General features: G+C 40.9%; 1 protein-coding gene across 1 annotated transcript in view; it reads right to left on the minus strand.

Moving 5' to 3' along the window:
• Positions 1–12,495, minus strand: part of LOC122497316 (solute carrier family 4 member 1 adaptor protein) — a 28,255-nt gene extending 15,760 nt beyond the window's left edge. Inside the window, exons 1-6 of the mRNA XM_043604249.1 lie at positions 11,605–12,495; positions 10,955–11,150; positions 8,715–8,837; positions 7,218–7,278; positions 6,746–6,885; positions 223–383 (exon numbers count right to left, since the gene is read on the minus strand). Of these exons, the coding sequence (XP_043460184.1) occupies positions 223–383; positions 6,746–6,885; positions 7,218–7,278; positions 8,715–8,837; positions 10,955–11,150; positions 11,605–12,267 (1,344 nt within the window). The 5' untranslated portion in view covers positions 12,268–12,495. The remainder of the gene's footprint in view (positions 1–222; positions 384–6,745; positions 6,886–7,217; positions 7,279–8,714; positions 8,838–10,954; positions 11,151–11,604) is intronic.
• Positions 12,496–12,696: the final 201 nt, after the last annotated feature.

The following is a 12,696-nucleotide window of genomic DNA, read 5'->3' on the forward strand; positions in this document are numbered from 1 at the left end:
CTGTGAGGCAGACAGAGTCTCGAGCAGCAAGCCAAACTTTTCCCCAACTTGTGTAAGACTAGTTGTTTGTTACTATCAAATTTACAGATCAAGAAAGTTATACTTGAGTACCAGATTTCAACACCACTGCTTTAAAAACTGTAATTATAAAACAAATTTAAATAATATATTATCTTATTAAAAAATTAAACTACCACAGCTACTTCTATAAATAAAACTTGCCAATGATTCAAACGTCTCTGGCTTCTCATCAATCTTCCCAGCCTTCTTCATACGGTTCAGACGTTTCTTTTCAACCAGGCCAGTCCGATCAAGAAATGTGTCATCATCACTATCATAAAAGTCTTCATCCTCCCAGTTCTTGGCTTTCCTTTTCCGAGATACTAGAAGGAGATAAAAAAAAAAGTGGTAATGAAATAAGTTAAAAAGAAAAAGAATCTTTCAATTATTGAAAGATTCAACAAGCTGTCAAACTACATATAAAAACAAACGGTTAGGGTGCCTGTGTGGCTTAGTTGGTAAAGCATCCAATTCTTGATTTCAGTTCAGGTCATGATCTCCCATGCTGGCAGTGCAGAGCCTGTTTGGGATTCTCTCTCTCCCCCTCTCTCTCTTCCCCTCCCCTGCTTGCACTCTGGTTCCCTCTCATAAATTAAATAAATAAATAAATAAATAAATAAATAAATAAATAAATAAATAAACTTAAAAACAACAACAACAAAGCGTTAAACCTGGAAGACATTATGCTAAGTGAAATAAGCCAGACATAAGATTCCACTTACAAGAGTTAACTAGAATAGTCAAATTCAGAGAAACAGAAGGTAGAATGGTAATCATCAGGGACTAGTGGAAGGAAGAATGAGAAGTTAGTGTTTAATGGGTACAAAGTTTCAATATGGGAAGATGAGAAAGTAATGAGATGGACATAGCAATGGTTGCACAACAATGTGAATGTATTTAATACACTTAATGCTCACAATGGTGAATTTTATGGTATGTATGTTTTACCACATTAAGGAAAATTAAACAAAGGGCTAATTTATTTAATGAACAAAAGGCTCTCAAAAATCAATGAGTAAAAAAAGGAAAAAGATAAATGAGGAAAAGTTCAATAATCTAAAAGAAAATTTGGGAAAGAATAATCAAAGCAGTTCACAGAAAAAGAAATACAATGGCCAAAACATTTTATAAGATGTTAATAATGCCCAATTTGGCAAGGGTACGGGGAAATGGACTCTCAAACAGCTGATGGGAATGTACATTGATACACAATCTTCTTTTTTTTTTTTATGTTTATTCATTTTTGAAAGACATAGAGAGACAGAGCACAAGCAGGGGTGGGGTGGAGAGAGAGGGGGACACAGAATCTGAAGCAGGCTCCAGGCTCTGAACTGTCAGCACAGAGCCCGATGCGGGGCTCGAACTCACTAACCTCAAGTTCATGACCTGAGCCGATGTCGGATGCTCAACTGACTGAGCCACCCAGGTGCCCTGTTACACAATCTTTTTGATGGTCAACCTCACAATATCTGTCAAATGCAATTGATCTAACAATTCTACTTATAGGAATTTATCTATGGGTATCAATGCCCTGTTATTTGTAACAGTGAAAACCTGGAAAGCCCATCAATAGGGAACTATGTTAGCTATTACTTTTTTGTCCACCCTATGTCCACCCTATGCCATTTTACTCCTCTTGTTATGCTAAAAGTACCCCTTTTCTTCTAGAATACTCCTCCTCCATTCCATCTGTATTAGGGGTCATCATGTGACCAAAGCCAAATCAGTAAGAATCCTTCCCTCATATTTATATTTAGATACGTGCAAAAAAGGGCTCTCTTTCTAATGAGATTATGAAAGAGGGAAGATACAAATCTAAGCAGTGAGCAGCCAGCTCTTTTGCATGGGGTAAGAATCTGTCTGCAAAATAAAACCATACGCTCATGTGACAGACTCACACACATACACACACACAGCTTTTATGGTGTCCTGTGACACAGAGACTCCTGGTTTGATAGGACCAGAACTTAAGGTCCTAGTTCATACAGTTCCTCCTTCAATCCTGTAAGCAATTCTTCTCAACCTGGAGAAGAGATGGACAATAGTGGAGATGGAGCCAATAACTTTTCTCCCTAAGCTAGTCTGAATTGGGTTTCTATTATTTACAACCAAAACAGTCCTTATTAAAAAAACTTCATGATTTCCAGGTTAAGATGGTACACTGAACATACATATGTAATTTCACTCTCTCCCCATATCCCACTAAAGCTTTGGTAAAGAGATCTGTTTTAAAAACATTAATCTACTGGGGCACCTGGCTGGCTTAGCTGGCACAGCATGGGAATCTTGATCCTGGGGTTGTGAGTTTGGGTCCCATGTTAGGTACAGAGCTTACTTAAAAATAAGTAAATGGGGCGCCTGGGTGGCTCAGTCGGTTGAGCGTCCGACTTCAGCTCAGGTCACGATCTCACGGTTCGTGAGTTCGAGCCCCGCGTCAGGCTCTGGGTTGATGGCTCAGAGCCTGGAGCCTGCTTCCGATTCTGTGTCTCCCTCTCTCTCTGCCCCTCCCCCATTCATGCTCTGTCTCTCTCTGTCTCAAAAATAAATAAACATTAAAAAAAATAAATAAATAAAAAATAAGTAAATAAACAAACAAATAAATAAATAAACATTAATCTACAAAGAAAGAACAGGAGAAGGAATAGCAATACCTAATTTTTGGAAATTATAAAACAGATAGACAAGTGGAAACTTAACTTAGCAGAACTAAAAAAGATGAATCCAAAACAACAGTGGGGAAAGATGAGAACCAATCTGATGATACTGCAGAATCCTCAAAAGGATCTGGAACCAGGGATAGACAGTAGTGCTAAAATAAAAAGAACTGAGTAAAAGCTGGTTGAGAAAAAGATCCTCCTCCCTGACTACTTACTTCCTCATCCCCAGAAAAAAATCCAGAGGTTAATCCCTAGAAAGGGTAAGATAAAAAGTCTTTGCATTGTGGACTGCCCAGTTTATGTTCTATATTCTACATATTAAATATGTATTTATTTATTCTAAAAATAGTATTGTCCTGAAAATAGCTGAATTTTGAGAATCTGCTCAGCCATCTTCCAGCACTTAGCTCTAAGAATTTCATGCAGGAAGTCAGAAGAGTACTCTCTGAGGAATCCCGCCAGCAGAAGAGGAAAAAACCTAATGATTCTTACATGAGGAGTTCCCCAACAAAAGGCCCACATTAATCTATAGTGTTACTCAAAGGTAATAAGCCCCACCTATATATTCCAAGCTGTCAATCACCTTTTTTGTCCCCAAATAAGAATCTACACCCAAGGACTACACAAAAACTGGGAAACACCTCTAACATGCAGGACAGAGACTACACAAAAAAGAAAAGGCAGAGATTAGCAGCAAGATGAGATACTTAAAATCCAGGAAACAACAATAGCATATTATATTTTAAAAATGAATATCCAAAGGACAAAAATGAGCCTTGGAAATTAAAATCTTGATTGCAAAATGTAAAGATAAAGCTGCAGAAATCTCCCAGAAAGAATAAAAACACATAGAGATAAAAAAAAAAAAGAAAAAAAAGATAAGAAACTTAAATGGTCAGTCTAAGATGTTCAATATCAAAATAACAAAATTCAAGAGAGAAAGAGAAAACAGAAGGATGAAATGATTAATGGCATAATTCCAGAAATGTTTCTAACTATCAAAGATTTCCAGATCAAAAGGACCCAACAAGTACCTAGAAAAATGGATGAAAATAGACCCACAGAAAGGTACATCATAGTTAAGTTTCAGAAGCTTGAGAACAAAGGGAAGCTCCTACAAACTCCTAGTGTGTGTGTAGGGGATGGGAAATGACATACACTAGATAGAGATTTTGAACCCGTTAGGACTGCAAGAGCAACACTGAATATAAGGTGGTAACGGTAATACCTTCAAAGCTGTGAAGGAAAATTATTTCCCATTTAGAATTCTATTCCTAGCCAAACAATTAACCAAGAGTAAAGCTAGAATAATTGTATTTTCAGAGTGGGGAATTTAATATAGTTTACTTGCTATACATCCTTTCTCAAGAATTCACTACATGTCCACCAAAATGAAAGAGTAGACCAGGAACAATGAAAGAAGTGAAATCCACTGGAAACTATCATCATCCATGACCCCTATTGTTGTACCAGCTTTTTAATCTGCAAAACTGCAGAAAGATGTGCTCCACTAAAACAAGGGAATAAACCAAGAAACATGAGAATCTGGGAATCAAGAAGCAGAAAATCCAACCCTGGAGAAAGACAAAGGAAATGTCAAGGATGACAGCAAAATGAGGTCCCAGATGACAGTGCTCCAGTAGGTTCAGAGAATAGTGAGCCCTGAAAGAACATTGCTCTTCAGGAGAAATGTTTCCAAAAAAAATCAGAACTGATCAATTACTTGATGTGATTGACCATGTGGAAAAATATACTGAAAGTCTCTTGAAAGATGTGGAAAGAATGAACAGAGCTACAAAAAATCCACACACATGAGAAACAAACAATTATTAACTTTAGGAAAAACAAAAAGAAAAAACTCCTCAGTTTAATATTTGCATAAACATAATCGTGTAAATATTAAATACTAATTTAACAGAGTCAGTACATAATGTTTAAAATAAGTGATTCAGTTGCACCTGGATGGCTCAGTTGGTTAAGTGTCCAACTCTTGATTTTGGTTCAGGTCATGATCTCACGGTTAGTGGGTTTGAGTCCCATGTCTGGCTCCATGCTGACAGCAAGAAGCCTGCTTGGGATTCCCATTCTCTCTACTCCTCCCCTGCTTGCACACTCTCTCAAAATAAATAAACAAACCTATAAAAAGTTCAATCATAAAATAAAATAAAATATTCAAAATAAAACAGCATACTCTTCCTTTTGGGAAATACGGATATCTTTAAATGCCAGAAAAAATAATTAAAAGAGTTAAAAGCCTTCTAAGATTGAAGACTGGGGAGAGGCAGGGCAAGGAACAGGTATATTTTGTGTAAGCCTTTGGTAGTTTTTTGGGTTTTTTTTAATTTTTATTTATTTTGAGAAAGAGAGAGAAAGAACGTGAGTGTGGAAGGGCAGAGAGAGAAGGAAAGAGAATCTCAAGCAGGCTCCAGGCTATTAGTGCACAGCCTAATATGGGACTTGATCCCATGACCCTGGGATCATGACCTGAGCTGAAATCAAAAGTCAAATGATCAATTGATTGAACCACCCAGGTGCCCCAAGCCTTTGGTAGTTTTAAATAATACATAAGTTACTTTGCAATAATACAAACTAATTTTAGAATAAACACAAATATAACAGAAGCCTTTATTAATAAATGATGATGGGGTGCCTGGGTGGCTCAGTTGGTTAAGCGTCCAACTTCAGCTCAGGTCACGATCTCGCAGTCCGTGAGTTCGAGCCCCGCATCGGGCTCTGGGCTGATGGTTCAGAGCCTGGAGCCTGCTTCCGATTCTGTGTCTCCCTCTCTCTCTGCCCCTCCCCCGTTCATGCTCTGTCTCTCTCTGTCTCAAAAATAAATACATGTTAAAAAAAATTTTTTAAATATATAAATAAAAATTAAAAAATAAATAAATGATGATATAGCCAGAAAGCTTTTTATTTTTATTTATTTTTGAAGTTTATTTTTGAAAGAGAGCGAGAGGGAATGAGCACAAGGGAGCAGGGCAGAGAGAGATGGAGAGTGGGAGAGAATCCCAAGCAGGCTCCATGCGGTCAGTGCAGAGCCCGACATGGGGCTTGATCCCATAAAGAACCATGAGACCATGACCTGAGCCGAAATCAAGAGTCAGATGCTTAACTGACTAAGCCACCCAGGTGTCCCTGACAGGCTTTTAAAAATGAGATAAATTTAATGCAATTATACAGACAATATCCATGATACATTCTTATATTAAAATTGTAAGTCATGAAAGAGTATAATATAAATAAATGCATTTGTGTATGAAGTTTGCTTTTTATTAAAGTATCTAGTTCCGAACACATATCTATACTCATAAAAAATTTCTAAGAAAATATGGCTTCTAAGGGGTGCCTGGGTGGCTCAGTCGGTTGAGTGTCTGACTTTGGCTCAGGTCATGATCTCGCGGTTCATGAGTTAGAGCCCCGCATCGGGCTCTGTGCTGACGGCTCAGAGCCTGGAGCCCGCTTCGGATTCTGTGTCTCCCTCTCTTTCTGCCTCTCCCCTGCTCATGCTCTGTCTCTGTCTCCAAAAAATAAATACGCGTAAAAAAAAAAATGTTTTTTTTTAAAAAAGAAAATATGCCTTCCTTTGGGTATTGAGATATGGAATATTTTCTTTTCAGCTCATAGAATTTCACACAATTTACATTTTCTCCCTAAAAAGTCATTTCGTGGGGCGCCTGGGTGGCTCAGTCGGTTAAGTGGCCGACTTCGGCTCAGGTCATGATTTCGCAGTCCGTGAGTTCGAGCCCCGTGTCAGGCTCTGTGCTGACAGCTCAGAGCCTGGAGCCTGTTTCAGATTCTGTGTCTCCCTCTCTCTGACCCTCCCCCGTTCATGCTCTGTCTCTGTCTCAAAAATAAATAAACGTTAAAAAGAAAAAAATTTTTTTTTTAAAAGTCATTTCGTTGCCTTTTGTGTTAAATTCTTTCTTCCTTTCTTTTTTCTTTCTTTTTCTCTCTCCCTTTTTCTCTCTCTTTCCCTTCCTTCCTTCCTTCCTTCCAAAAACAAAGTGTTCCCATATACTCACCTGCCTCCTGCCGCAGCAACCCCAAAGTATCAAGGATTCGACAAGCCTCCAGTGAACACTGGATCATTGCTTCTTTTTTCTTTCCCGAATGAATGGCCTCAGCTACCAGTTGTTTTCCAGTTGAATCATCCACAGGTAATCTGTATTGGTTTGGAGTGAATCATAGCATAGTACTAAGCTCCAATTCTCATGAAAAAAAACTAATATGCAGTGAAAATAGTCATTTCTTTTGACATGGCTTTTTAATCTCTCCATTCATTTTGTTATATCTTGCCAAGGTTGGACCTTAAATCTTTTCCTTATGCCTCTGACCCATCTCACCCCACCTGCCAATGATATATGTTATTAAACTATCAAGGCCCAAAATCAGGAGTAGCATAAAAATAAGACTAAAGTTATTCTTTGGGTCTACTGTCTATTACCTAAAATTGGCCACTTTTCACAAAAGGACATTAATGAGAACAGAACATACCTCACCCTACAGAGCCAAGTGCTGTGCCCCTGTTCATCAAATTCATATTCTAATTCTTCTCCTGTGGGAGGAAGAAAGACAAAACAATTTTAACAGTATATGAAAATTACTAGTTAAGACCAAGGGAAAAGAGAGGAAAGGCTGATAAAAGAATATCAAGGTCCAGGGCACCTGGGTGGCTCAGTCAGTTTAAGTGTCTGACTCTTGATGTCAGCTCAGGTCATGATCCCATGATTCATGAGACTGAGCCCCACATCAGGCTCTGAGCTGTCCCTGCTTGGGATTCTCTCTCTCAAAATAAATAAACACTTTAAAAAAATAGAATATCAAGTTCCCATACCTCATTTAACACTAAATTTCAAAGCATTTCATTTCTTATTTCCAGGAATTATTATCTGATAATAAAATAAGGGGGAACTTGAAGCAAAGAAAAGCAAACTCAGACCAGAACAATCAGCTTGCCATAAATAGCCTTGTCCACTACATAGCAACTTTTACACTTATAAGTGCAGATGTAAGTTGTCACTTTGGTTTGTAGAAGCACAAATATTGGGGTGCCTGGGTGGCTCAGTTGGCTAAGCATCTGACCTGAGCTCAGGTCATGGTCTCGCAGTTTGTGAGTTTGAGCCCCACATCAGGCTCTGTGCTGACAGCTCAGAGTCTGGAGCCAGCTTCGGATTCTGTGTCTCCCTCTCTCTCTACCCCTCCCCTGCTCATGTTTTGTCTCTGTCTCTCAAAAAATGAATAAACATTAAAAAATTTTTTTTAGAAGCACAAATATCAAGGGCAGAATGCAACCAGTTCATATATATATTCACACACACACACACACACACACACACACACACACACACAGATGTTCTCTCAAAGCATTTCTACTGAAACAGTCCTCTATGGAAACATTCTTTAAATTATATAAGGTGAACATCCATGTTAAGAATTATAAAAGATGAGGGGCGCATGAGTGGCTCAATTTGTTAAGCTTCCGACTCTTGATCTCAGCTCAGGTCATGATCTTGTGGTTTGTGGGTTCAAGCCCCGCATTGGGCTCTATGCTGATGGCATACAGCCAGCTTGGGATTCTGCGTCTCCTTCTCTCTGCCCCTCACCTGCCTGTGCGCACACTCTTTCTCTCAAAATAAATAAATAAATATTTAAAAAAAAAAAAAAAAAGAATTATAAAAGATCAGATGAAGTAGAAACAAAGAATTTTAAGAAGTTAGGCCAATCTCCCCACCACCCCCAAGTCTAGGATCTTCTGAGAATAATGAAACCAGACGAGTCGGAAAAAAGTAGTCCCTTTTTTCCAAGATGGGAAGAAAGACTAACAAGATTTTTACTGTTTTCAAAATAAACCTGAAGCAACTGACCACAAGGGCAAGAACTGAGCAAGGAGAGCAGCAGATAAAACACAGCATTTCTAAGTACCTTGAAGATCTACAAGACAATGCTGCTGTGGAAACCTTTCACTGGCAGGGTCAGAATCTGTTTACATACCTTCTCGGTCAAAAAAACCTTGGAGAGCCTTCTTTGGATCCTTTATATAGAAGGCCTCCCTTTCCTGCTGAAACTCTAAGACAATAGGGTTCTCTTCAGCCTCGTCCTCTACAGCATCTTCTCCTACAGGATACGGTAAAGAAAGAAAAGACAGACATAAGAAGAGACTATCTGAATGACACCCACTTTTCATTTAGCCTGCATAAAGACACAGTTATCAATGAAAAGAAAGGTGGGGGGTGGGGGCCAAGGGGGCATACAAAACCACCAATATAAATATCTTTAGGTTTCCTAAATCGTGTGACAAATTAAAACTTGTTTTCATGGCATCTTTTGTTTTTCCCCCATCACTATATTTCAAAAACAAAATTACCTACCACATTGTCCATGGGAAGAAACCTAAGCTTCTTGGCCTGGCATTCTCATTCTCTATCACCTGGGTCTAATACTCTGTCTCCGATATAATTTCTTAATATTTACCATATCTGCCACATGGACTGGCCTTCTCATTACCCCTTTAAAATCATCAATCTCTAGGGGCACCTGGGTGGCTCAGTCAGTTAAGAGTCCAGCTTTGGCTCAGGTCATGATCTCACAGCTTGTAAGTTTGAGCCCCACGTCAGGCTCTGTGCTGACAGCTCAGAGCCTAGAACCTGCTTCGGATTCTGTCTCCATCTCTCTCTGCCCCTCCCCTGCTCATGCACTGCTTCTCTCTCTCTCTTTCTCTCTCTCTCTCTCTCTCAATCTCAAATATAAATAAACATTTAAAAATAATATGGGGCGCCTGGGTGGCTCAGTCGGTTAAGTGTCTGACTTCGGTTCAGGTCATGACCTCATAGCTTGTGAGTTCGAGCCCCGCGTTGGGCTCTGGGCTGATAGCTCAGAGCCTGGAGCCTGTTTCGGATTGTGTCTCCCTCTCTCTGCCCCTCCCCTGTTCACACTGTCTCTGTCTCTCTCAAAAATAAACATTTAAATAAATAAATAAATAAATAAATAAATAAATAAATAAAATCATCAATCCCTACCCTGAATATTTGATATTCAGCTTCCTAAGTGCTAATTTTTCTTTCCTTCAAGTTCCAACTCAAGACCCGTCTGTTTGTAGACTTAAAAACTTTCCCAAATTTTAAGTCAGTGTTGCTCAAAAGAAATATAATGAAAGCCATGCATGAAAGTTTTCATTTTCTAGTAGCCACATTAAAAAGGAGCAACCAGTAAAATTATCATGTAATCAGTATAAAAATACTATGAATGTGGTATTTTATATTGTTTTTTCACACTAAGTCTTTGAAATCCAGTGAGTATTTTACATTTATAAAACAAGTCAGCTTGGACTAGCCAGACTGTAAGTGTTCAATAACCACATGTGGGTAGTGGCTACAATACTGGACAGTGTGGGACTAAGTCCTTAGTGATCACTCCCTTCTCTGAACCCTTACTCTAGCATACTTATGGTTTCTATAGCTTTTGTTTGGCACTTACAAAAGTAATTTCATAATATTTATCCAGTCTTCCCAACAACATATTGAGGCATTCTTTTTTTTATATTCCTAGCCCCTGAATACCCATTGTCCAAAATGTCTGCTATTATGGAAAGTTCAATGTATTCCTCTGGCTAAAGGATGAGGTTTCTCTGATTAGCTATTTCGCATTTCAGGGAATTTACACAAAGTACAAAAATTCGAAGGACTATCCTATATTGAACATTCCATGTTACTTGACTGAATATAGTTCCATCCTCTCCAATGATAATAGTCAAGGCCAGTACCATTTAAATGGTAAAAATAATAAATTAGTTGTATGCTGAGGAAGAGTTTACAACAAGGAGTGGACTGTAAAATGCATTAAAAGACTGGGCTCCTGGCTGGCTCAGTCCACAAAGCAGGCAACTCTTGATCTCTGGGTTGTAAGTTTGAGCCCTACTCTGAGTGTAGAGATTACTTAAAAGTAAAATCTTGAAAGAAAGAAAGAAAGAAAGAAAGAAAGAAAAGAAAGAAAGAAAGAAAGAAAGAAAGAAAGAAAGAAAGAAAGAAGAAAAGAAATCCATAGTGCCTGTAATTCACCTTTTTGACATCAGAAAAGTTAATGAATCTCTGTGGGTTTTGGTAGTCTCGTGTGCAAATTGTATTTGTCCCATCTATCTCAAAAAGTCATGAAAGGCATATGATAGAAAACAATTAAAGATACCACCAGTAATGAATTTAAAATATTAACCTCTAGCAGCAATTTTAATTTCTTACCCATTCCCCAGGTGCAGCCCATTTCATCATCTTGACTACTAGTATTTCTCTTCCTTTCATTGGTATCCATTTCTTCTTCCTCATCCGAGTCTTCTCCTAGCATCTTCTTCTCCAACATCATTTGTTGCTGCTTGCGCAATTCTTTCAATTGCGTTACTGTCAACTCGGATTCTGCTTCTCGGTCTTCCTCTGGTCCCTGATGAACCAAGAGAAAGAATTCTTTCAGAGTTCAGGATCGCTGAATTCATATCTCACTTTCAGAAACATGGCAATGTGGGGGCGCCTGGGTGGCTCAGTCGACTAGGCGTCCGACTTCCTCTCAGGTCATAACCTCTCAGTTCGTGGCTTCGGGTCCCGCGTGGGGCTGTGTGCTGACAGCTCGGAGCCTGGAGCCTGCTTCGGAGTCTGTGTCTCCCTCTCTCTATGCTCCTCCCCTGCTCAAGCTCTCGCTCTCTCGCAAAAATAAATAAACATTAAAGTAAAATAAAAGAAAAAAAACGGCAATGTGTACAGAGGCCTGGAAAGGGCCAGATTCTCCCACTTTTGTAATCGCTTACTGGGAGAATCTCCTTCCTCCGCGAAAGCTTAAGGAGCTCTGGAACCCAGCCCGGTGCGCTCCGGAGATTTCAGTCCTAGGTTTTTCTACTTACCTGAAGAAGAAACAGCCGGGTGCTGCCTCCAAAGCGAAGAACATGCCCGACGTGGACGCGACAATAGGTGCGGGGTGGGATGCGGGTTTTGTTAAGAAAAGTGCCATGGGTGCTTCCCAGATCGTAAAGGTAGAAGCCAGGCCCGTGGCCGTCGCATTCTCTTTCGAGGCCGGACACCCTGTGCTGCAGCACGGCGTGGTACCGAGACACCGAAGGGTGCTCCAGGCACACGTCGCAGCTAGACAGCCTCCCGAAAAGGCAGTAGCTTGTCCCTTTCAAGCTCCAGGTGCCAAGGATGGTGCCGCTCTTCAGTGTCTCTAGGCTGTAGGGGGCCGTGGCGGGGCCGCCCCACGGCGGCTCTCGGTATGGGGGAGCCCGGGCCGGACCGCCAGGGGATGGAGCCGCTGTGGGCGGCCGCGGCTGCTCCTCCGGTGGACTCCTGGTGTCCCCGCTGTCCGGCCGCACTGGCGGGACGTCAGGCTCCACGGAATCGGGGTCTAGCAGCGCCGTAGGCCCTTCCTTCTTCACCTCCTCAGGTTCTGAAGGACTGGTGGCGGGGGCCCTGCCCCGCACAGCCGGGGGCACCGGCAGGGTTGGTTTCTTGAAATCGTCATTGAGCTCTTGCAAAGCCAGAGGCTCGGACTTAGAGGAGCTATCGGCCATCCTCAATCGGGTGCGGTCTCGGAATCTGTTCCTGGGAAACCTCCCCCTTCGGTCTCTAGGTTCCTCTCCACGCCTCGCTCTCCCAGCTCCCGGTGGCTTCTCTGAACCCCGATGGCGGATTTGTTCCTTCACCACCTGCCACGTTACGAAGAGATGAATATCAAGGGCAGGTCATAATAAGAAAAACAAAAACAAAAAACAAAAAACAAAACAGTAAAAGGCGGCCGAGGAGCTGTCAGCACGGGGACATCTTTAGAGGTTGCAACCGGATAGTAATGACTTCCTGTGGCACAGCCAGATTGAGCAGAAGCGCTTCCGGCAGCCTGGGACCACTAATCCGAAAGCCAGTCTTCCGGGCCTGGCGCGACCCTCGCCTCGGGCCTTTCCGAGTCGTATAGTTGCGCAGCCCAGCTCCTGCGAAGCGGCAGT

The sequence above is a fragment of the Prionailurus bengalensis genome, chromosome A3 (genome assembly GCF_016509475.1).
Source record: "Prionailurus bengalensis isolate Pbe53 chromosome A3, Fcat_Pben_1.1_paternal_pri, whole genome shotgun sequence".
Classification (NCBI taxonomy): domain Eukaryota; kingdom Metazoa; phylum Chordata; class Mammalia; order Carnivora; family Felidae; genus Prionailurus; species Prionailurus bengalensis.